The sequence below is a fragment of the Petaurus breviceps genome, unplaced genomic scaffold, assembly GCF_028583685.1.
Source record: "Petaurus breviceps papuanus isolate PSGF00001 unplaced genomic scaffold, PetGlider_PUasm1.0 90825, whole genome shotgun sequence".
Taxonomy (NCBI): Eukaryota; Metazoa; Chordata; class Mammalia; order Diprotodontia; family Petauridae; genus Petaurus; species Petaurus breviceps.
The window spans coordinates 12548771-12575192 of NW_027187353.1; the positions used below are offsets into that span (position 1 = coordinate 12548771).

At 36.6% G+C, this 26422-nt stretch overlaps 1 protein-coding gene across 6 annotated transcripts in view; it reads left to right on the plus strand.

Moving 5' to 3' along the window:
• The window catches only part of CCSER2 (coiled-coil serine rich protein 2), a 137835-nt gene that overhangs the window by 18554 nt on the left and 92859 nt on the right, over nt 1–26422 (plus strand). For 5 of the 6 annotated variants that reach the window (XM_069071346.1, XM_069071348.1, XM_069071345.1 and 2 more), the window contains exons 2-3: nt 4293–5769; nt 9578–9780. In XM_069071346.1, coding sequence (XP_068927447.1) covers nt 4332–5769; nt 9578–9780 — 1641 coding nt within the window. In that variant the 5' untranslated portion in view covers nt 4293–4331. The remainder of the gene's footprint in view (nt 1–4292; nt 5770–9577; nt 9781–26422) is intronic. The other variant, XM_069071349.1, reaches the window with a different exon arrangement.

Below are 26422 nucleotides of genomic sequence, written 5' to 3' on the forward strand. Positions count from 1 at the left end.
TAGCCTCTCCATAGCACTTTTACTCCCTGCATACGTGGGTCTGATCTCTTTGTCTAAGTCTTCATTGATAGCTAGGAGTTCTGCTGATTTGCTTTGGGGTACCTGGCTCCTCCCTGTATCCTGTGTGTAGCCTAGAGATAGAGGTCCCTAGTCATTGACTGACTGTTGGGACTAAGTGGAGGCCGCCATGCTGGCAGAAAGAGAGTTGGGAGCTCCTAGCTCAGTTCAGGGGTGTGCCCAACATGTGGGCCTCAGCCTACTTCTTTTTCTGGGATATTGTTTTGAAGAGTCTTCTTGTTCCCTTATACTTACACTAATTATTACATTGATATGAATGTGGTTTTGTCTTCATAAAATTTTTTTAAAGTAGGCATATGGGTTGATAGTTATTCTGGTCTTTCATTTGGTTTTTTTTGGGATGGTAATAAGGCCCAAGATTTTTTCATGCTTTCTTTTTCTTTTCCAGAAGCAAAGCTAATACATTCTTGTCTTGCTCCTAATGGTAATATTAACCTTCAAAAGGTCAAACAAATGACAAGGGGAATTGCTGTTTGGGATTATAGATTTAGAGCTGGAAAAGACCATAGAATTAATCTAAAACAACTCATTTTACATATAGAGCTAGTTATTACAAAAGAAATGAAGGGAATCGAGGGGGCAAGTAACTGCAGTATTAGACTTTGATTAAGAAGGAGAGAAAAACTGGGCATATTGTGAGATGATTTTAGAGGGTAGGTATTAAAGGAATCAGAAAAGGGTTAGGTGGCATCACATGGTCTAATATTCATATTGTCCAGATAGAGTCCTGAGACATAAACAGCAGTAATTAAAATGAAAAAGAAAAGGAAAAGCTCTCTGAAGATACCAAAATAAAGAGACAAGGAAGTCCATGGACAATTGAAATTTAAAATGAACATATACTATAATTGATCATGAATTATAAAAATATTTATAGTCCTGTAATAACCAGATCAAACTGTCAGAGACAGGCAAAGGATAACAAGATTGTTTTTTTCTAGCCATATTTGAGAAAAGAGAATGACCAAAGAGTGTATGTCCCATTGTTAAGATGAATGAAACAAAATTAATAGGCAAAGGAAAAAATTGCCAACTTTAGATATAGAAAGCACCTTAGAGATCATCTAGTGTAACCCCCCTTATTTTACAGATTAGGAAAAGATAAGACTTAAATAGCAAAGCTAGGATTTGAACCTGGGTCCCCTGGTTCCAAACCCAGTGCATTTTTTACTATGTTGTCTTCTGAGGAGAATGGTCTTTAGACTGGAAAGGAAAGAATAAAAATATTTAATAGGGAGTTAAAACCCAGTGTTAGTAGGGTTTTGTATGAATATCTAGCTCTACTGTCTTTCAAGTCCCTAACTGCAGTCATATGACATTGCAGGGTGACAAAAAAAATGATGTATATAATTGTTGAGTAGTGTTAGCTATCTTCGAAGGAGAGATGTCATAGGACTGTAGAAAAGGAAATATTTTCCCAATTTCAAAAAAGGGAAGAGAGTAAAGTGTGCAAACTGAAGCCAATGAGGTTGATGCTAATTCCTGAAAAACTAAGATATATTATCAAAAGGAAGGCTAGAGAGGGAAGTGGTGATGACTTAAGAGCTAGCATGGTTTCTTCAAGATGAGATCATGCCAGACACATCTCATTTCTTTTCTTGTTAGGTTTTACTAGACTGGTCAATCATAAAATTGTGGTAGATACATTTCAACTTAGACTTTTGCAAAGGTTTAGATAAAACCTTTCAATCCTATCCTTGCAGGTAAAATAGAGAGATGAAGGTAGAAGAAGAATAGTTAAGGGAATTCAGAACTGATTGAATCCACCTCAGATCCAAAGAGTGGATTCATTCAGTTATAATCAATGACTGAATATAATTTAAGATTCAACATTTTTATTAATAAATTGATGAAGGCATACATGGCATACTTTTCCTATTTGAAGATGACACAGTTAAGAGTTAGGAGTTGGAGGTCTAACACTGGATGAGAGTTAGGCTTTGAAAAGTTCTTTGTAGACTAGAATCTTAGGTTGAATCAGATCAAATGACAGTCAATAGGGGTCTCACATTTAAGTTCCCAAAGTCAGCTTTGCAAGTACAGGATGGGAGTCTGACTAGATAGCATTTCATCTGGAAGGGATTTGGAGTTTTTAGTAGAGTGCAAACTCAATATGAATCAGTGGTGTGAAATAATAGCTCTTAGAATGCATTAAAATAAGCATAACGGGGAAGTGATAGTTCTGCTTGAATTTTACCTATGTGTGATATCACATCAGTCATGTTAGGTTTAGCTTTGGGTGCCATACCATAGGAAAGATTTTGACAAACTGAAACATGGCAGCCAGGATGGTAAAGGATTGGAGTCCATGCCATATAAGGATCAAGTGAAATAATTAGGAGTATTTAGCCTAGAGAATAAAAGATGACTTGGGAGGGGGAGGCAAGGAGAGTGGCCTCGGAGAGGGGTGGAGAAGGAAGGTTTGATGGACTGTGATGTAGGATAGGAATTATATTTGTTCTGACGGATCTAGTAGTCAGGTTATAAAGTAGAAATTGCAGAGGTAGATTTTTGTTCAATATAAGGAAAATACTTCACATTAATTAGAACTGTCTGAAAGTTGACTGGTGAAGGAAACAAACCACTCCAGTGTCTGTGTCAAGAAAATCCCTAATGGGGTCATGAAGAGTTGGACATGACTGAAAAAAATGACTGAAAACAAAAAAAAAAATATTGACTGCCCTCTCTTTAGAGGAGGAGAGCTCTCAGGATGAGGCTGGCTGTACGCTGAAGGATACTGGAGAGTATTCCTGGTCGTGTGCTGGTTGAGCTAAGTTATCTCGGTATAGTGTTACCTTCCAAACATAACAGTTTATGATTCTAGAAGATATTGTCCCAATTTCCCATATAAAAGACGAAGTGTTGAGACAAAAGAGTGTGATTACTTCTTTATGTTAGAACAATATTATAAGGGAAAATATTGGGGATGAAATTTTCATGTGCAAGCCACTTTTCAGAAGAGTTTTTCTTCCTTAGAGTTTCTAGGTATATATGGTCTTAGAAAACACTTGAAAGGGATCACTCGTTGTCACTGTGGTAGAGGAGAATCTTGTTTAGGTACCAATTAGACTAAATTTCTAAGGTTTCTTCCAGTTCTGAGATTCTATAAATATAAGAAGTACTAGTAGTTTTCCCATGGACTTCTGAAGATTTTTAATGAATAAATGTAGCATTTCAGTTTCTGTCTTTACTTATATTACCCATATTTACTAATTATGTTTCCAAAAGAAAAAAACAAAACAAAACAAAAACTCTCTTAGTATAACACTCTAGTCATCTGATAGTAGTAGTTTCCTTGTAGTGTAAGTTTCTCTTCTCCATTGAGGCAACTACCTCAAAAAGTCTGTTGTTTTGCCAAGTCTAAATGTCAGAAGAAATATTCTAGGTGCTAATCATCTTCTATCTTTCCCCCCTGCCTATTTTTATAAAACTTAATTTCTGTGAATATTTTAAAGTTTATGTTCTTACTACATTTTCATGTTTTAGTTTCTAAAACATCTGACCATTTTTAAACTTGATTACCGACCTAGGCTTTTTCTTGATGTAAATGAGTATTTAGATTCTCCTTTCCATCGCCGAGGCTATTAGACCTGCAAAAATAAAAGAATTTGTAAAGTTCCCGTAGCCCTTTTGGAGAAGGAATGTGATCTAGTTATAGCTAAAAGCAGAAGGAAAGGCTTTTCAGTGGAATGTGAAACATTTTGCAACTGTATTATTTTTTATAGGTAAAAATTTAATGCTGTCTGTGCCAAATTTCTCTAAAACTGTTCCTTGTGGCACAGGAGTTTGCTTAGCAACACAAAACAATAGAATTTTGCTGATGACTAATGACAGGATTTGTCTCATGTTTGCTAATGTAATTTGTGATTCTGGTTCCCTTTTGCTGTATGGCTTTGGATTTTTACTCTATATATGAAGAGAAAAGGCTAATTTTTAAAATATTGGTGTTAAGTTGACTGCTTGGATTACTAGTTAGATTGTTAAATTTTTGAATACATTAGCCATGACAGTTTACAAAAAGTCCTTATCTTAAATACACAGTATCTTTAACAGGACAGTGGTAATCATGACTGATTTCTGGACTCGCTTTACATTAGAATCCTCAATATTATGGAAATGTTAAGCTGAAACATCTCACTTAATTAGTACGTTACAGCATTGTAATTGACTTTATATATACATGATGACACTCTCTTTTTCTCCCCTTTTTTTAGATTCTGTCAACTTTCAAGAACAAATGTGCCCTATAACTCATGGAAGAAAAACTACAAGTCAAGACACCTTTGGGTTCCAAGTTACCGAAGTATGGAGCAAAATCTATAGGCAGCACCCTGCAATCAGTGCTGAATGGGACAGCTGTTAACTTATCAGGGAATTCTACGAGTAGCAGTAGCAAAAATTTCGTCAAGCACAATGGCTCTATTAATATGTCTTCCTATTCTTTTAACTGGAGAAAGTCAAATAAATATCAACTCAGTGAACAAAGTACTAGGGATTCTCACTCTACCCATAATTCCTGTGGGAAACTAGTTGACCCTGAAAAACATGTTAATGCTCAAGAAACATTTGGTAAAAGTGGATTAAAGAGGGATTTGAAGAGTGTTTCTTTACTTACATCAAAGATAGCAAAGCCGTCCAATATGTTTGTTTCATCTTCAGAGGAGTTAAACCAAAAGACTTTGTGTGGACTGTCTAGTTCAGGTAAATTCACCAAAGCATCATTATTAGGAAGGACTTCGTATTCTTCGCTTAGTGCTCCAAAATCACAGTTAAATGGATTTTATGGAAATAGACCAACTATAAGTATGCAGAGGCCTAGAGCAAACTCCTGTACCACCAGGAACAGTTCTGGAGAAAGTTTAGCACAGTCCCCAGACAACATTAAATCTTTTACCTGTGAAAAAATAGTACGGTCACAGAGTTTTTCACATTCCATTCAGAAGTCTTTCCTTCCACTTTCATCCATAACTAGATCACATTCCTTCAACAGGGCTGCAGATCTTGCAAGGCCTTATCAAAACCAACAGTTGTCCCTTAGAGTGCCTCCAAGGTCTAGTATGCAGTCAAAAAATGTAAGATCAGAGGTTCTCAATAGAAATGAACATTTAGCATTTGGATTTAATAGGCCCTATGCTGCTTTTTCTGGCTCTGGTTTAAAGAAGTCGGCTTTACCAAATGGCTCAGGGGTGACATCTTTTGATTATAGGCTGGGTCGAACCTCTTTACTAAACCCAAACAGACCACAGTTTACTGGGAAGATTATAGTGGATGATAATAAAAATTCAGCTGCTGACAGATGTGTATTGGAGGACTCCTTGGTTTTGGGGAATGAAGTAGTTATTGAGAAAGAAGAAGACTCAATAGAAAATTACAGTTCTAGAACAGAAAGTAGCCAGGGCAGAAATGATAACATGCTGGAGGATAATGCCAAAGCCAGATACCTGAGTGATGATGTGGATGAAATATCCCTTTCATCTCTGTCTTCATCTGATAAGAATGATTTGAGTGAAGACTTTAGTGATGACTTTGTAGACATAGAAGACTCGAACAGAACTCGGGTAACGCCAGAGGAAGTCTCGCTCAAAGAGGACAATCTTGGAAGTGTGCCTCCAGTGGATCCCTTTGATTCTCTGAAAGAAAGTGAAAAAGCTTTCAGTAAAACTGATGAATGGATAGATATCAGCGTGCCAAGTAAGTATCTTCATTTTGTCCCCTCTAGAAGGTTTTATGATAGATGTTTTAATAACCACGTTGTTTATAAGCACAGGCTTTGGCAATTTGAAGTAATTAAACAAAAGGCTTAGACAGATTTAGCACCTTATTTAGAAATGTATAGTTGTTCCTACTGTAGCCATGTTTAGATCTTTGTACATTCTGTTAAGTAGTGAATGCTTTCTGGGTTACAATCTTTATAGAATATAAAAATCTGTAACTATTTTATTCAGTGCTTTGTTACTATTACTGTTGAACAGTTACCAATATTCTGTTTGATTTATTTCCCTCTATTTGCCCCATTAGGCAGCTAGGTGGAGCAGTGGATAGAGTGCCTGGACCTAGAGTCAGAAAGACTTATCTTCATGAATTCAAATCCAGCTTCAGACACTTACTAGCTTTGTAACTCTGGGCAAGTCAGGGAACCTTGTTTACCTCAGTTTCTTCATCTGTAAAATGAGCTCAAGTGGGAAACCACTTCAGTATCTTTGCCAAGAGAATTCTAAATGAGATCATGAAGAGTTGGACATGAGTGAACAATTTGCCACATATACTTGTTAAAAACATATTATTCATTTATTTTGAGTATTCTTTAAAAAAACTTTTTTTGAGTTCCAAATTCTCAACATCCTCTTAACCCCCCCCCCCCGCATTGAAAAGGCAGGCAGTATCTGTGAAATCATACAAAACATATTTCCATATTAGCTATGTTGCCAAAAAAAGCAAGAAAAATAAAGTGAAAAAATTTTACTTCAGTTTGCACTGAGAGTTCATCAGTTCTCTCTCTGAGGTGGATAACATTTTTTATTATGAGTCCTTTGGAATTATCTATGTTGATCAAAGTAACTTAAGTCTTTTACAATTGATCTTTGTTACACAATTTCTGTTACTATGTACAATGGTCTTCTTTTTCTGCTCACTTCACTCTGTATCAGTTCATATAGGTCTTCCTGGTTTTCCGAATCCATCCCCTTCATCATTTCTTAAAGCACAACAATTCCATTGTATCACATACCACAGCTTGTTCCATTGCTCCTCAATTTATGGGCATCCCCACAGTTTTCAATTTTTTGCTGCCACAAAAAGCTGCTTATAAATATTTTTGTACATATAGGTACCTTTTCTTTTTCTTTGATCTCTTTGGGAGATACAGACCTATTAGTGATACTGCTAGGTCAAAGGATACATATACTGTTTAATAGTTCTTTGGGTATGATTCCAAACTTTTCTTCAGAATGGTTGGACCAGTTCACACAATTCCCACGTATTCTTCTAAACTTTAGAAAACCTTTTTTTTAGAGGAGAGATTTTATTGCACAAATAATGTACAACTATAAGATAAAATAAAATGGAAAGATTATAGAATTTTAGAGCTAAAAAAAACCTTAGAATATGTAGTCTATTCCCTTTTTTTTTTTTTTTACATATGAAGAAACTTTAGAATAATACTAAAGGTCAGGTGACTTGGTCAGCATCATACAACTAGCTAGTGGCAGATTTGAATCTGGAGCCCCAAATCTCTTGTCTCTTAGTCTAATATGTAAATCATACAGAAGTACAAGCTTCATTGATAGAATTTTTAAAAGCCCTTTTGTTATTACATACTTAACAGAATGAATTATTTTGTCCTCTGCATAATCCTATGTCTCTATAACCTTTCTCTAAGTGTTGTATTTCTTAGAATTATAGGATTTAGAGCTGGAAGGAAATTAGAGCCTCCCTAGGCCAACCCCCTCATTTGATAAGTGAGACCCTGAAACGTCACACAGGACAAAGATTTGAACCCAGGGCTTCTGATACCAAATCCAGTGGTCTTTCCCACTGTATATGTAGGTTGCTTTCACATTTTCATTAGGAGAAGACCTGGGGTAAGAGATTGTTGTAGGAAGCAAGATGGAGGAAGAGAAGGCCTGAGTGGGATGATGCCTATATGCATCATGCAGAAGCAAAAGTTAGGGAGGAATTATTTAATTCCATACAATTCAGCAAACTTTATTAAACATTTTCTCTATGGTATAAATACTTTTGTAGTAGAGTTCTGCTTCTTTCTTAGTTTCTGTTGCTTATTTGGGCTAGCAGTTACAGCAAGGCCCACTATTTGTAATATGTTCAATGTAGGAGTGACTAATAAAGTCTTACAGGTACTCTGTAAGCCAGGCTCTCCATTCCTGCCTCAGTGGCTTCAGCGGTCTCAATCATGTGACTGGATGCTTGTAATACAGGAGCTTCTAAGTGTCTGTTACATTCTGTGAAAAGATGTGAGAATGTAATGTGAGAATGTAGGATATAGAGGGGCAAGCCAAAGGAAAATCAGGGGTGGGATTAAGGAGAAATGTAGAGTTTGAGGTACCTGTGAGACATATAGTTAGAGATGTTTGACATATGGGCAGTATTGTAGAACTGGAGTTGAGAAGGGAGACAGAGGTTGCATGTATGGATCTGGGGGTTGAATGCATAGAGGCGCTGGTTAGACTAATGGGAACAGATAAGCTTATTTAGACCGGGGGTTCTTAACCTTTGTTTCATACACTCCTTTGGCAGTCTGGTGAAGCCTCTGGACTCTTCAGAATATTGTTTTAAATAGTAGGAGGAAATGGTAAATTACACTTAGAGGTTAGTGAAAATAAAGATAAAATTTTCCCTATCCAAGTTCATTGACTACCAACATCTATACCCAGTAAGAACCCCTGACCTAGAGAGAGCAAAGGACCCAGGATAGAGAGCCCTTAGGTATATTGATACCTTTTAACCTCATGCCAGATTTAATCAAAAGCAATCAGTGCTTTTAGAAAAAAATTCTTTTTATACAAAATTGACAAATATGCAATGCCAGGTGGTTGCTTTGAAATGGACTATATCTTTTTTTTTTGTCTATTAGATTGGCATTTTAAAGGAGAAGTTTTATTTGTAATGTTTAAATATTCAGAGTAGCCAGTGCAAAATTTTTCTTTAGATAGTGTAAACTAGCACTTACTCTTTTTAGTATAGACCAACACTCTACTAGTAATGTTTTTGTCCCTTGCATATTTAATTTCTTATTTTTATTTCTACTTTGCTTACTTTTGGCAGTAGTACAAACTATCTTCTTAGCATAACAGTATGAACCCTTATACTGGCAAATGAATGTATAGCCTTAAGAGAATAAGAATTTCATATTATCAGGTATGGTTAGTGGCTATTGAGTGTTGCCTCTCCTTTTAAGTCTTCAGAATGTGCCAATGGAGTATTGGAACCTAGGCTTGACAATACCTGTATACAAGAGAATTCTTGCCTTAAAGGTATTATTTTTGCGCTTTGTTGGTAGAGCTGGTGACTTGTGACTGTTTCTAATCCTGAGGGCTCTTAAATTGACTGAAGATGCTGTTAAAATTCATGACGATTTTGAGGACCCTTCAATAATGGCAGTAGACATAGTGCAAAGTTCATAGATATTTAGACATTAAAGCAAAGTCTTTAGACATTAGTTGAAAGTTAATGTTTTTAGAAACTATACTGTTAGGAGAATTTTAGGTTTTTATATATATTTTTAAGTAAATGAATAGAACTAAGTTGTACTTTTTTCTGTTAGAACAGAAAATAAAAAGATATTTTTGAAAAATCTGGCAAGAGGCATTGCTTATTATTATTTTTGCTCAGAATTTGAAAAGTACTGCAGTCTTGAATTGAGTTTAGTTAATTTTTACTAAAACCCATCAAATTACTAGAGTCTATTTGTTAAAACCTGAGAAAAACTGTAATTCTTATAGTGTGTTGTGAATTAATGCCTTTTTGTTCCTTTTTTAATTAGTAGAAGACAAGAATGAATGCACCAAGCGCACTACGGGGAATAATCTGATTTCTCCAGATATGGAATACAGAGCTGGTTCTTCATTTGAGCTCTCTCCATCTGACAGCTCTGATGGAACATACATGTGGGATGAAGAGGGTTTGGAGCCCATTGGGAGTGTCCATCCATGTGGAAGTTACGAGTCTTCAGAAATGAACAGCATAGTATGTATGGATTTGTACAACTTTTTGGTGAATTTCATTTTTCTGACTCTAGAAAGATAAAAATACTCATTTTTAAATGCATGAATTAGTTATGTAATATAGCTTACATGTTATAGGACTCCCAATGTGGCTGTAATTAAACTCTGAAACAGAGGTAGAGAAGCCATACAGAACAGGGAAAAGACATGCATGTCTTCATGCAGTATGCAATACATGAGTGCTTTTGGTGTTTTAGTCTTTGTATCATCTTGGTAGCTTATTTTTATGGACTTGCCAACTTCAGTATTTTGATAACTTCTTATACTCTGTGACTCTTGTTCAGATCCTTACATAAATTCTTCAAGTGATTAGAGGCCTTCTTAGAGGTCTTTTAATATTTCATGCTCTTACTTCATGATTGGCTCATCTTCTTTTCCATTCATACATGGCCTTGATGATGTCATTGTATTTTTATTAATAAAAATAATATTACTTGTGTGTTTACCAACATCTTAGGTAGGAGTCAGAATTTTTCACTGTTAAGTAACATGACATTGCAGAAATGCTAAGCAGTATAGTACCCTCTGGAAGTGGTTATAATTTAAATAGCTCAATGTATTTAGATTTGTAGTGGTCTTGAAATGATGACCTTCATTTAAAAAATCACAATTTATTATGCTGGGAGATGTTTAATATTCCAACAGTCTCTTAAAATGCTAAGTGAGATTAAATGATAATTTTAGATTTCTTTCGTTACTGTTCTCTGGGTGCCGGTAATTAAAAAAAATTATTTTGCTGCCTTGGTCTACTCTAGCAGAGAGTTTACTAAGGAACCGTCCTTTGGTGGTTAGCAGGAAAAACCAAATGAATGAACAATGTCTGTTGCCCACATTATGACATGTAGTTAGATAAAAACCTAGTGGGTCTGCCATCAGTAAGTGGGCCCAGAGTCAAGTCGGAAGAGAAGAGTAGGTTGACTTGCCTTTAGGAAATTGAAAATCTTTTTTTTTTTTAATAATCCCAAACTTATCCCAGAAATAAATTCCTATATTCTTAATACTAACATTTTACCAAATACAGTAGAATTAAAAATGATTGTATATAGGGTAGTGGGTATGAATAGGCTGCAGTATATAACATATGAGGGACTTTGAAGAGGAGCTGGAGTAAAAGATATCATTAGGGAAATATAATGAGGTAACAAGAAGATGGATTTTTCATGTGGCAGGAGTGAGGGAGGATAGGTGGACAGCCCAGGTACTCCACTAATATCTTTGTGATAACAGGAGAAAGTGAGGAAAGACCCCAGTCTTTTGGAAGACCTCTTATGATGAATTTCTGGGAGAGCATAGACAAGAATGGAAGGAAAAACCAAATCAGTTGGATTTAGATGCATTTGTTTATGGCATCTTGAAATCACTGCCTTTGTCTGAAGAGAATGGAGGATCTTGTGGCATCCCTCTTTGTACTTTAAACCTAGATAGCCAGGCTACAAAAGAGACTACCCTCTAGACCATTCAGGTTGGGCAATTGTAGAGGTTGCAGGTGGAATGGAGGCGCTATGTAAACATGTGACATCATATGATAATGCTAAAAGAGGGAATTAATTGCTCTAGCAGCAATTGGAGTGATCTCTCTTACCCTCAATTTGTTTCATTAACAACCCCAGATCTGTTTATTGGGTACTGGAAGTGTTGTTGGGATTCCTGGTCCAGGTCATATCATTCTGCATTTTCTACCTTGAGATTTTCCTACAGATTGACCTACAGACAAAAGTTCTATTTCTCAGGTCAGGTGACATAGTAGACTGCAACCTACATGGGAGAAGGCAGTCCTCTACTGAGGAAATCTAAAGCCTCAGAAGATTTTCTGTAACTTCCTACTCACTGGAAGTACTCCCTGACCACTTCAGTAGGGTAGGAGACTTGGGGTAAACTTATATGAGCTACCTTTCAGGGCCTCAGAATGGACCTGGCCTGGAATTAAATCACACTGCTGGACTTCTCTCCATTCTTCAGTATGAGTGAACTTTTCATGATCAATAGCCTAAAAACTTTCCGTTTAGAAGTCTAGGAGGAGGTGTATCTATTGCTGGAATTGGTTCAGTGGCCCCATAATGATAATACCTTACGTTTCTGAAGTACTCTGAGGTTTATAAAACATTCTTATAGCATTGGATCTAGAGTTGGAGGAGACTTCAAAGACCATTTATTAGTGTCCCTTATTCCTCCCACCATCTTGTACTCTGTATACAGTTATGATCCTCACAACAACCCTTCAAGGCAGGTAAGACAGTATGATGATTACCATTCTATTGTCCCTATGAACATATTCGAAAAATGCGGGCTAGATAAAAGGATAGTTAGGTGGATTATTACATTACCCCCAAAGAGCACCAATTAATTTACTGATATCAAGTTGTAGGCAGTTCCCCATCTATGGAATGACAGAGAGTTCTGTCCCCAGTTTTATTCATTATTATAATGGACTTCAGTAAGTCCTGCCGCAAAAGGCAGGAGAGTTATAGAATGATAGTGGGGATGACTAGACAAACTGATGGTGGAGATGTTGGCATGTCAGTAGGAAGTACAGAAGCAGCCAGTAGATAGGGATAGATTCAGAATAAGTGAGAGTGGAAATGATCTGCTGGAGAAGACAGGATGGAATGGGTTCAACTATTTGTGTAGAGGGATTGGCCTTAGGAACGAGAAGGGCCATTTCATCTTGCGAGGTGGGGGTGAAGGAGTAGATAGAGGCAAAAGATGTCTCAGTAATGTAAAAATAGACGAGGAGGGAAAAGGAAGATATAGGCCTCAATTTTTTCAGTGAAATATGAGGCAAGGTTGTCAGCTGAGAGGGTGGGGGAAGAGGAAGTCATGAGTTTAAGGAAGAAGGAAAAAGTTTGGAAGAGCTGCTTTGGTGAATGAGGAAGTATAAAAGAATTGCCTAGTAGCAGTGAGGTCCCAGTTGAAGTTTTGTAAGGTGAATGTGTAGTGGACCTAGTCAGCATAGTTGCATTATTTTCTCTCCCTTCATTCAGCAGCTCTGCGTAAGAGTGAAGGCAGCATGGATGGTGGAAATGATCCAAGGTTGAAAGTTAGCATGTGTAATTGGCAATATATTAAAGGGAGTGAAGGACACAAGAGAAAAAGACAGTATGGAGATGAACTAGTTCATCAAGAAGTCAGGATGGGGAAAGGATGATAGTATAGCTAGTACAGGGGTGATGGCCTGGGAGAGAATGGAGGGGTCAAGGGATTGGAGGTTACCGTTTAGACAAAAAGTAGGGTTTGGTATTGGAAGACATAGAGAGAGGTAGAATGCCAATAGATTGTGAACAGATAAGGGAATTTTAGAGTTCGTGAATGTGCAAATGATGTATTTGTGGGTAATGGCAAGATCAAGGGTATTACTATCCTTGTGTATGGCAGAGGTGGACTGGAGGAGTAAGATGTGGGAAGTGAGTAAGTTGAGGAACTGGGGAGTTAGAGTATTTGAGGGAATAGCAATATGAAAATGAAATCCCTTCATATGAAGATAGGAATTAGGGAGGAAAGAGATTGTGAACAAGGTGTTGAACTCATTGAGGAAGAAAGAAGTGTATCATTGGAGCTTTGTAGACAATAACTGCCGGGATTTTGATTGGGTGATATAGCAGTTAAACAGTGATGAAAATGATAATAATAACAGCATTTATATGATGCTTTAAGGTTTACATTCTTTATCTTATTTTATCCACAGTAATTCTGTGAGATAGTTGTTTTAGCTGTTAATATTCCCATTTTACAGATGAATAAACTGAGGGTAAAAATGATCAAATTACTTGCTTTCTAGGTACATAATTTTTAAATATCAGAAGAAGGATTTGAATCCAGTTTTCTCTTTTTCTTGAATTAAATTTTATGTTTATTTTTAGCTTACATCATTCATTTCCACAAGATTTTGAGTTACAAATTTTCTCCCCATCTTTCTCCTACGCACCACCCCAAAACAGCAATCCCACTGAATACCCCCTCCCCCAATCTGCTCTCTCCTAAATCCTCCCCCATCCCTCTTCCAACTTTCCAGTAGGGCAAGATGGATCTCTATGCCCCAGTGCCTGTATATCTTATTTCCCAGTTGCATGTATATATAATATATATGTGTATATATATATATATATATATATATATATATATATATATATATATATATATATGAACATTTGATTTTAAAACTTTGAATTTCAGATTCTTTTCCTTCCTCCCTCCTCACCCACCATTACTGGGAAGATAAGCAGTTCAATATAGGTTGTACGTGTGTAGCTATGCAAAACATTAACAGTAGATATATTGTAAAAAGATTGACTATATTTCCCTCCATCCTATCCTGCCCCCCACTTGTTCTGTTCCCTACTTTGACCTCGTCTCTTTTCAAAAGTGTGGGCTTCCAACTTCTTCCCCCACAACCTGCCCTCCCCTCCATCATCCCCCCTCTTATCTCCTTCCCCCTACTCTCCTGTAGGGTGAATACCCTATTTAGTGTGTATATAATTCCCTTCCTAAGCCAAATTCAATGAGAGTAAGGTGGACTCATTCCCTTTTGCCTTCCTATTCCCCTCCATTGAAAAAGTTTTCCCTTGCCTCTTCTATATGAGATAATTTTCCCCATTCTGTTTCTCCCCATCTCCTCTCATATTTCTCTCTCACCTCTCAATTTCTCCTTTTAATTATCCCTTCCTATTCAGTTGGTCCTGTGCCCTCTGTCTATGTAGACATATATACTCACACTCACATATGTGTCCATACAGCAATATACCTTCCTATACAGACATATATATATATGTATGTGTGTATATGTGTGTGTATATATATATATATATATATATATATATATATATATTTCTATTCCCTGCAACTGTTTTCATGCTGAGAAAAGTTTCATAAGTTACAATTATCGTTTTTCCATGTAGGAATGTAAATAGTTCAACTTTGATAAGTTTCTTATTATTTGTTTACCTTCTCATACTTCTCTTGCTCCTTGTATCTGAATGTCAAATTTTCTATTCAGCTCTGGTTTTTTATCATGAATGCTTGAAAGTCCTCTATTCCATTGAATGATCATATTTTCCCCTGAAACATGATACTCAGTTTTGCTGGGTAGGTGATTCTTGGTTTTAATCCCAGCTCCTTTGTTCTCTGGAATATCATATTCCAAGCCCTTTGATCCCTCAGTGTAGAAGCTGTCAGAATCCTGTGTGTTATCCTGAGAGTGTTTCCACAATATTCAAATTGTTTCTTCCTGGCTGCTTGCAATATTTTTTCCTTGATCTGGGAACTCCGGAACTTGGCTATAATATTCCTAGGAGTTTTCTTTTTGGGATCTTTTTTTAGGAGGTGATCAGTGGATTCTTTTAATCTCTATTTTGCCCTCTGGTTCTAAAACATCCGGGCAGTTTTCCTTGAGAATTTCTTGAAGGATAATTTCTAGGTTCTTTCTTTGATCATGGCTTTCAGGTAGTCCAATAATTTTTAAATTATCTCTCCTGTATCTATTTTCCAGGTCAGTGCTTTTTCCAGTGAGATATTTTACATTGCCTTCTATTCTTTCATTTGTCTGGATCTGTTTAACAGCATCTTGATTTCTCATGAAGTCATTAGCTTCCATTTGCTCTAATCTAATTCTGAAGGAATGATTCTCTTCAATGAGCTTTTGATATTCTTTTTCCATCTGGCAAATTTGGCTTTTTAAGGCATTCTTCTCCTCATTGGCTTTTTGAGCCACTTTTGCCATTTTATTTACTCTATTTTTTAGGGTTTATTTTCTTCAGTTAGGTTGTTAACTCTCTTTTCATGATTTTCTTGCATTATTCTCATTTCTCTCCCCAATTTTTCTCCACTTCTCTTACTTGGTTTTCAAAATCCTTCTTAAGCTCCTCTATGGCCTGTAACCAATTCATATTCTTCTTGGAAGCTTTTAGTGCAGGAATTCTGACTTTGTTTTCTTCCTTCTGCTCCATGCCTTGATCTTTTTTGGCTACATTTGGAACACTCAGCCATTTGAGTCATTTAATAAATTTTAGGCTTTTCCAGGAGAGAATGGACTTGGACTCTGTGTAGAGGTTATAGTTTCCCATGCTCCAGAGAACAATGGTGAGCAATCACAGGTGCTGCTAACAGACTTCTAGTAATGATCAAAGGAGGAAAAAAAAAAGTAATTCTGATATTTGATGACATATCTATCCTAAAGCAAAACCAAGTGTATTGTGTCAGCCTGACATGAATGATTGATATGGCCTTCCCAACATATGATAAAAGCTTGAATGGCATGGATATTCAGATTTACCCTGTAGGGAAGTCTGTGAGCTTAATGGCGCAAATAGGATGGAGACTGCTTGGGTGAACAACATTAGAAGGAGAAACTGAAAAAGAAACTTGATGATGAGTTCTAGAAATAGATCACAAAACGAATACAGAAGCCAACAGATTGAACAGTGAGTATAAGTTGTAGGTAGATTTCTATTCAAGAAGAAAAATTCTTTTTTTCTAAGGGCTACTTAGGGCTAGAAATGGTTGTCTTGAGAGGTTTTCTGAAGAGATGAAGATAGAGGTCTACAGGCAGAAGTTGGATGACCTCTTTTTATTTTTTCATTTTTCAAATGCTTTATTAACTTCTGACTTACATCATTCATTTCTGCCAGATTTTGAGTTACAAATTTTCTCCTCGTTTTTCCTCTAGCCACCGCCCCAAAATAGCAGTCCCACAAGATATCCCCTCCTCCAATCTGCTCTCTCCCATATCTTCTCCCATACCCCTTCGACTTTTTCAGTAGGATATGGTGGATCTCTATGCCCCAGTGCCTGTATATTTTATTTCCCAATTACATGTAAAATAGTATTAATAATAGTGTGTGTGTATATTTAAACATATGATTTTAAATTTTGAATTCCAGATTCATTCCCTTCCTCCCTTGTCACCTACCCTTACTGGAAAGATAAGCAGTTCAATATAGGTTGTACATGTGTAGCTAATGCAAAACATTAACAGTAGATATATTGTAAAAGATTGACTATATTTCCCTCCCTCCTATCCCACCTCCCACTTGTTCTATTCTCTACTTTGATCCTGTCCCTTTTCAAAAGTGGGTGCTTCCAGCTTCCCTCCCCCCCAGCCTTCCGTCATCTCTGCTCTCATCCCCTTCCCCCCTACTCTCCTGTAGGGTGAGATACCCTATTTAGTGTGTATTTCATTCCCTCCCCGAGCCAAATTCAATGAGAATAAGGTTGACCCATTCCCTTTTGCCTTCCTGTTCTTCCCCTCCATGGTAACCATTTCTCTTTGCCTCTTCTATATGAGATAGTTTACCCCATTCTGTCTCTCCCCATCTCCTCTCATTATATTCCTCTCACCTCTTAACTTCACCTTTTAAGTATCATCCCTTCCTATTAAATTGGTCCTGTGCCTGCTATCTATGTATACCTGTAAACATGTATACACACATTCATGTATTCATACGTATGTATTCCTATGCCCGTATACGCTCCGATATACATATATATGTATGTATGTATATATATAATATATATATTTCTGTTTCCTTCAGCTATTTTCATACACAGAAAAGTTTCATCAATTACCATTATTGTTTTCCATGTAGGAATGTTAATAGTTCAACTTTGATAAATTGCTTATGATTTCTTTTCCCTGTTTACCTTCTCATGCTTCTCTTTCTTCTTGTATCTGAATGTCAAATTTTCTGTTCAACTCTGGTGTTTTTTATCAAGAATACTTGAAAGTCCTCTATTCCACTGAATGACCATATTTTCCCCTGAAACATGATACTCATTTTTTCTGGGTAGGTGATTCTTGGTTTTAATCCCAGCTCTTTTGCCCTCCAGAATATCATATTCCAAGCCCTTTGATCCCTCAGTGTAGAAGCTCCCAGATCCTGAGTTATCCTGATTGTGTTTCCGCAATATTCAAATTGTTTCTTCCTGGTTGCTTGTAATATTCTCTCCTTGGTATGGGAATTTTGGAACCTGGTTATAATATTCGTAGGAGTTTTCTTTTTGGGATCTTTTTCAGGAGGTGATCGGTGGATTCTTTCAACCTCTATTTTGCCCTGTGGTTCTAAAACATCAGGGCAGTTTTCCTTGAGAATTTCTTGGAGTTTGAGTTTTAGGTTCTTTCTTTGATCATGGCCTTCAGGTAGTCCAATAATTTTTAAATTCTCTCTTCTGGATCTATATTCCAGGTCAGTGGTTTTTCCAATTTCAAATTCTTAAAGGCAGAAAGAGTTTAAATTTGTTTTCAGGGGCATAGGGACTTCACTACAGATCTTGAGTAAAACTACATAATAATGAAAATGGTATTTTAGGAAAATTCATTATATATTCAGAATAGTGACAGTTATAGTTAATATTGATATAACCCTGTAAGGTTTGCAAAATAATACATATTATCTTATATATATTTATGTAATATCACTTAATCTTCAAAGCATAAATTAGGGAAAGAGAATAGAGATAGGAAGATCGTTTTATAGATATAGTAATACAGGAATCAGATAGTATGGGTTGGGAATCATGGGATGGAGAGACAAGATAATTACAGACCTTAGTTAGTGAGTGATTGGATAAAGTAATACCCTAGTCTTATCCCCCTCGTTTGTTAAATTTTTATTTTTCCAATTAATAAAAGTCCTTTTTCTCTCCTTTTTATCCTCCCCTCCAATAAAAACAAAATTCTTCTAACAAACATGCAACACAGATTTGCCTATTGACCATGTCCAAAAATGTATGTTTTCCTTATGTTCTCTGAATTCATCACCACTCTGGCAGGAGGTAGGTGGCATTCTTAATAATCTATCCTCTGGAATTGTGGTTGGTCTCTGTGTTGTTCAGACTTAAAAAAAAATTAATTGATTTTTAGTTTTGAACATTCACTCTGTAAGATTTTGAGTTTTAAATTTTCTCCCCTTTCCTCTCCTTCCCCATCCCCAAGATGGCATGCAATCTGATATAGGCTCTACTTGTGCTTATGTTTTCACATTAGTCATGATGTAAAGAATTAGAACTAATAGGAGAAACCACAAGAAAGAAGAAACAAAACAAACAAGAGAAGAGGAGAGTAAATGTTACCCTTCCATCTGTATTCGAACACCAAGGTTCTTCCTCAGGCTATGGGTAGCATTTTCCATCCTGAGTCTTTTGGAGTTGTCTTACATCCACGCGTTGCTAAGAAGAGATAAGTCTCTCAAAGTCAGTCATTGCCCAATGTGATTGTCACTGTGTACAATGTTTTCCTAGTTCTGCTCACTTTGTTTGGCATCAGTTCATTTAAGTGTTTTCAGGTTTTTCTGAAGTCTGTCTGCTCATCATGTCTTTTTTTTTTTCCTTTTTTAGAGGGGGGAAGGCAGGGCATTTGGGGTTAAGTGACTTGTCCAAGGTCACACGGCTAGTTTTTTGTGCTAAGTGTCTGAGGTTGGATTTGAACTCAAGTCCCCCTGACTACAGGGCTGATGCTCTATTCACTGAGCCATCTAGCAGCCCCCCCCCCTTTTTTTTTTCCTGTTTGTATGATCTCTTTGGAATATAGCCCTAGAAGTAGTGTTGCTGGGTATGCACAGTTTGATAGCCCTTTGGGTATAGTTCCAAATTGCTCTCCAGAATGGTTGGATCATTCACAACTCCACCAACAATGACTTAGTGTTCCAACTTTCCTCACTCTCTCCTCTGTGTCCAGTGGCAAGATACAGATCAGGAGAACTGGAAATAGCCCAAGATTCAGTGGGGAATCTTGGCCTTTTTAAGCTATGGCCTTTAACAGGTCTCAGTTTGACTGAGGCAATGCCCATTTAGTGATTAAGGCTAGGTAAGAAATGAGGTAGAAAATAAAAAAAAATCAGTCTGGGAAGGAAAGATCCTCAGGGTTTCTGGTCAAAACAGAAATGGTTGTTATTTATATTTACTCTGAGCCATTTGGGGCTCAAACAATGACTAAGTGGGACTTGGCCTGGGATCTGTTGTTGGCCTGGGTTATTAAACAGTGACACTGTGTCTTCCTTTGTATTTGTATTTGTAGTGCTTGACCTACAAAAGCAAACTGGCCAGGGGCAGCTAGGTGGCGCAGTGAGTAAAGCGCCGGCCCTGGAGTCCTGAGGACCCGAGTTCGAGTTCGGCTTAGGCCTGAGACACTTTACACCCACACAAAAATACTAGCCGTGTAACCTTGGGCAAGTTACTGCACCCCAATTGCCCTCCAAAAGGCAAAAAAAAAAAAAAAAGCCAACTGGCCTGCTTATGGCTGTATGTAACTGTCACAAGTGTTATAGATGTCACATGTGGTGCTCATAACACCAAGTGTGGAAGTGAAAGCAGGTGATTGGGAGGAGGGTAGCGCCTTTAGCAGTAGCAAGAAAGTTGAAAAGAGGAAAAGGTTACGTAATGATTTCTCTTTGAATGTATTGAGTTTGAGGTGCTTCTGGGACATTCAGTTTGAGTTGTTTAAAAGGCAATTGGTGATGTGGGACAGGAGCTTAGAAGGAAACTAGGGAGCTAGATATATGTAGATTTGGGAATCACTTGCATGGAGAAGATAATTGTACTCTTGGGAATTAATGAGATCACCATTATGAGATAATGAGATGATAAGGGAAAAGAGAAAGGGCCCAGGTCAGAGCCTTGGGCTTACTCCTGGTTAGTGGCAACTAAGTGGATGAAAATAGGAGACTAAGAAAGAGTGGTCACATTGGTAGGAGGAAAACCATTACATTGTCTGCACAAAACCTAGAGGATAAAGAATCAAGGAGGAGATGGATTAACTGTATCAAAGGTTGCAGAGAGATAAAAAAATGAGGATTGAGGAAAAAGGCATTAGATTTGACAATTAAGAAATTATTGATAACTTTGGAAAGAGAATTTTTAGTTGATAGAAGTTGGAAGCCAGATTGCAGAGAGTTTGGAAGTGAGTGAGAGGAGAGGAAGTAGGGGTATCTAATGAAGGAAGATTTTTCAAGCTGCTTGGCTGAAAAGGAGAAGAGAGAGATTGGAAATAGGTAGTGATGTGGTCAGGCAACAGAAGGATCCATTAGATAAGAAGATAAAGATCAGACAGAGGATGGGAAGATAGCGAGATAGAGGGGGCAGTCTGCCGAAGAAGAGGAGAGGGGTTTGTATCAAGAGCGTATGTATAGGAATTTGCCTTGGCAAAAAGAAAGGCCAGCTCTTCTTCAGAGGTAAGAGTGAAGGTGTCAGAATTACATGAGATGAGGAGGAGGGAAGAAGAGTTAGTTTTTGGCAGATGACCTAAATTGGAGACCCATTTTGGTTGAATGATAAAGCCAGAGAGTAGAAGGTTAAGAAGAGAGGGAAGGAAGTGGGGACATTGATTGTAGACAACTTTCTCTGAAAACTTTTGTTTACTTAATAATTAGATTAACTCAGTTTTTTATTGGCCAATAAAGGCAACAGCAATGATCTCACTCTCCCTGCAAATGGTTCCTGATGATAGTGGTTTATATGTCAGTGAAACTTCAAAAGGATATAGGCCTCTGTTAGACATACTGACCAGGTGGATTCTCATGCTTGACTGGTAAACTGCAGTATGCTTCTCAACTGAATCAGCTTAAGGTGTCCTTGATGCCAGTCCATGTTGAATAGCCTTCTCCTACTAAGTCCAAGTAAGTCTTCCTTTGTTTAACTATTTGCCTTATCTTCCCTGAGCAGTTATCAGTCTCTATCAGAGGAGGGGGTTTGCATATAGGGGATACCCATATTTGATTTAATTATAAGGCCACAGCCTTTAATTCCCCACCCCATACCCCTCAAAAAAAAAATCTGTTTAATGGAGGAAAAACAGAGTAAAAGAATTTTACAGCTGGAACAGGCCTCAAATATCATCTAGTCAGATTTCTTCACAGTGAGGAAACACATCCAGCATTGTTTAGTGATATGACCAAAGTTACAGAGTAAGTAGATGAGAAATGTAGGACTGGAATCCAGATTTTGTGACTGCCAGACTATTTTTCTTTAGATAATGACTATGTAAAGTTAATTTTCTTTATAATTCCTTAAGGCTTTGTTACTGTACCTTAATTACTTGCAAATCATCTAATGTCAATTAACTTGCTTCAAACATTAAAAATATCTATTATATTAGTCTTTGCTTCAGGGAATCTAGCTTAAAGTTTTCAGTATAATTTATTCTTTAAATAAGATGGGTCTTAATTATGAGTTGTGCATAATTAATATTCCCATGGAAAAATTTGTGAGGTTGGAATTCTGATTTAATCTAAACTATGAGGTAAAATAAAATCTAGATATACATGAAAGAATATAAATAAAATATAGAATATGTTTATTTTAAATTTAGGCTTTCAAAGTTCATTTAGGCTGTTATAATATATCAAAATCTGATGTTTTTGGTTGGACCAAGTCCCTTAACCTGACAGAGTGTTTCATACTATTCTGTGGAAATGATGGAGAGACATAGATTAGATAATATTAGAGCTCATGGGATCAGGTTACTCAATGAATAGTTGTTGAGTAGTTATTCAGAATTCCATGTCAACTTTGAAGGAGGGTCTTAGTGTAAGAATTGGTGTTTGGATCAGCGCTAAATTGAATATAGTTGGTGTGTTAACTGGTAGAACTATCCCAAATGGAATAGGTCTACTTGCCCATTAGATGTGGGTATCAAAGACCACTTAACTTGTTGACTATGTCTTAAAGGGGTTGAACTAGATTAGGTGTTCTTAACCAGGGTCTGATAGTTTTTTTTTTAAATCTTTTGGGGGCAGCTAGGTGGCGCAGTGAGTAAAGCACCGGCCCCAGAGTCAGGAGGACCTAGGTTCAAATCCAGCCTCAGACACTTAACACACACAAAAATAAGCCGTGTGACCTTGGGCAAGTTGCTTAACCCCAATTGTCCTCCAAAAGGCAAAAAAAAAAAAATCTTTTGATAACTTTATTATAGGATTCTTTTGTGATCCTCTTAATTTTATGTATTTAAGAATATTCTGGGTCAGGTACATAGGCTTCAATAATCTGCTAAAGGGATTCATGATACAACAAAGGTTAATAACCCCTGTGCTAGAGATCTGAAGATCCAACTCTGAAGTTGTTACTCTGTAAGATATTTGTACTGCTTACCTTGAAGAGGTGTGAGAATTTTGTGTAAGCATGTTAGCTCTAGACAAATATGCATATTATTATCTAAGCAAAATTCATTCATTTTGATGAAGACATTTTATTCCAGTCGTAAAATTTACAACAGAGAAGAAACAAAATTTCATTTGATAATTGATCTATAACTAGTGGTGTAGTATTAGAAGTTGTTTCTTGGTGAAAGCTAATGCTTACCATTGTGTAACTAAGTGGAAGGTTTGATTTGAGAAATTTTCTAATATTTAGTTTATGATAAAGAGGAACATTTAAACTTGGAATGCTTAGATTGCTGTTCCCCTTTATTTCTATACATGTTTCATTTCTACTGAGGCACTTAATAAATATATGATTGTTGGATGAATTGTGACATAGTTCATCTACAAAATAAATTTCTAAGGCTTCACGTGTCATAATAGCAGGCTGTAGGTAACTAAAAATGTAAAGACATTACAGATGTTATACTGGAGGCACAGCTCAAAGATCACTGAGAAGGGTTAAATGTACGTAAATGAAAACCTCAGAATCAAAATGTACTTAACAAATGTGATATGACTTCGCTGAAAGAAATGTGTGTGTTAATACTCATAGAACTGGAAGGGGCCTTAGAGATCACGTCATCTAATCTCTTCATTTTGCAGATGAGGAAAGTGGAGACCCAGAGGTACTATTTTCATCCTGTCATTTCTAATTCAGATAAGTTAAAGCAGATTAGTTAAGAATAGGGTGTGTGTTCATCAGTTAAAATATATTGACATGGTTGTGTAAAGTTTGTGGTTTTTAAAAAGTTTAAACTTATCAAATAATAGTAATTATGAGTCCTTTCACACCATAATATTTATTTTTGTTTTGTGTGCTCTTTATTGTATAAGAAAAAATATACAGAAGACTTCAAAAGGGAGAATGTTAAGAATTAGTTGATGAAAGTTTTTGTAGTCCCTGTTTAGAAATCAGAATTGTCATAGTAATAATCTTATTAAAATCTCTGTTATAGTTAAAGATAGCTCATTATGTATACCGAGGCACTGACATCTTATTGATAAGTCATTTTAAACTGAAGTGAAGATTGTTCAGTAGAGTATTGGAGAAAATTAACCTTTTACTTTTTGGGAAACCTGCATCAACATTCATTACGAAATTTAAAATTAACCTGAATATGGTACAAACCATGACTTTAGTTTGATTCACAGAAGAATAGATTGCAGATCAAAGAATTTGGTAGTCAAGCCATTTCATTTTACAGATAAGAATACTGAGGCCCAGAGAAGTGACTATCTCAAAGTCATACCGGTTATTAAGTATCAGAACTAAGGCATCAATTTGCATCCTTTGTTTTAAGCCCCTAGTGTTCTTCTCCACCAGGATTAATCTTTTCCACGATTCATCTAATAAAGCCTCTAGACATGCTTTATAGAAGTACTATAAGAACTTGGACAATACCTTTGTTGTAAGGAATAGGGCTTAATTTATTATACTCTCATGTCTTCTCAAATCTCTTACTATTTGTAAGGTAAAGTGATCAATTTGGGGAATTCCTCTAGACTGATAAATATGTGATATAGGGTGTGTGTGTGTGTATTTGAGGGGAACAGGAAGAAGGAAAGGAAAAAGAAGGGACAGAGAGGAATTGGAGAGAGGAAATCCTAGTATTGCTTTTTTATTATTAAAATATCAGTGATGCAATTTTTTTTTTTAAGCAATCAGGGTTAAGTAACTTGCTCAAGGTTACAAGGCCAGTTATTTCTGGGTGTGGTGCTGAGTGTCTGAGCCCGGGATTCGATCTCCAGGTCATCCCAACACTGGAGCAGGTGCTCTTACTCGCTGAGCCACCTGGCCACCCCAAGTGATGCAATTTTTAAAATATCTAGTTTAATTGTACAGTAATCACAAGGGGGCACTGTTTTCCTTTGGCAGTTCTGTGTGCACAAATCTTTTGCCAGGTCCTTTTAAACTTCATGAATTACGAATGTGTCTTTATTTGGCTCCTGCAAAGATCATTCTATAATGACCTTAGTTTTTTAAGATTGAGAGTGGCTGTTTAATTTAGCATGTACATTTTAATATTTGGAAGAATATTTGCTTTCTGTTGACAAAGAAGACAAAAATTTAACATAAGTAAAAATTAGAATTTAGATTTGGCATATCTCAGATACCATGATTGAAAAGTCCTATAAATAAAAAAAAATACAGTTCTTATAATAGACAGGCTGGCTTTAGCTCTTCAATGTGAAGGAAAATTTTCCTACAATCTAAAACCTATGAATGTGGAGAAAAAAACCAACATGTAACTCCCCCCCCCACCTCATCCTATAGTCAAATAATCAAAATAACCTAAAAATAATTGCATAGCATTTTATATGCAACTGTACTTTTTTGTTATTATACACAGGAGAAATATAATTGAACTTTTACCAAGTACAGTATTATCCATTGTATTTACCATTAGTATTGTTATGTTAGTTTATTGAAGAAAATAGAAAATTATGGGTGATGTGGTGCTGTCTCAAAAGTGACTAGAAAGATCCCAAGTATATTATCCTCATATAGGCTTTTTCTTTGCCTAAATATAAACATAATCTCAGGAAGAAATTAGGACAACACATCTGGACTCTCTTTTATTTATTTGCATGCCAACAATGTGCTGCTGGTTGCAGATGCAGACCCTTGAACAAGAGGTGGTATAGTATAGTAGAACCAAGCCATCTCACTTTGGTGAGCAGTGGTTTTCTCTAAAATGAAGAAATCAGACGAGATGACCTTAAAGGTTCTTTCCACCTCCATCTCCACAATCCCATGACCAGGTAATCTCTGAGGTTCCTTTCAGCTCTAAAAGCTATGAACTATGATTAGTGTGTACATATTTTTTTTTTTTGGAAGGGGGAAGGCAGGGTATTTGGGGTTAAGTGACTTGCTTAAGGTCACATGGCTAGTAAGTGTTAAGTGTCTGAGGCTGGATTTGAACTCAGGTCCTCCTGACTCCAGGTGTCTTGCTCTATTCACTGCACCACTTACCTGCTCCTACATGTTTTTTTTTTTTTTTAAGCACAAAGATAAGAGATACATTCAGGTTAAAATTAAATGATTAAAAAAAAGATATGAGATATATTCAGGGAAAAATAAATGATAAACCACGAATTTTCTTCATATTATAATGAATTATAATAAGACATTGACACTTCCCTATTTCAGAGGAATTTTATAAATGAAGATTTTTACAAAAGACTTGAAGATCTCTGAAAAATCCTAGGGAGACAATTTGGTGTGGTAGAAAAAAATTATTGGATTGGTAGTCAAAAGGCCTGGAATTTAGTCTTGGCTGTCCCCCTATGTAAGTTGTATGACCTTGGGTAAGTTGTATAATCATCCTAGGGCTATTCTGTAATAGGGATCTTGAACCAAATGATCTCTAGTACCTTCCAGGTCTAAAAATCACAGCATTTAAAATTAGTTGATAATACCTGTGTACATACACACCTCTCTCTCTCTCTCTCTCTCTCTCTCTCTCTCTCTCTCTCTCTCTC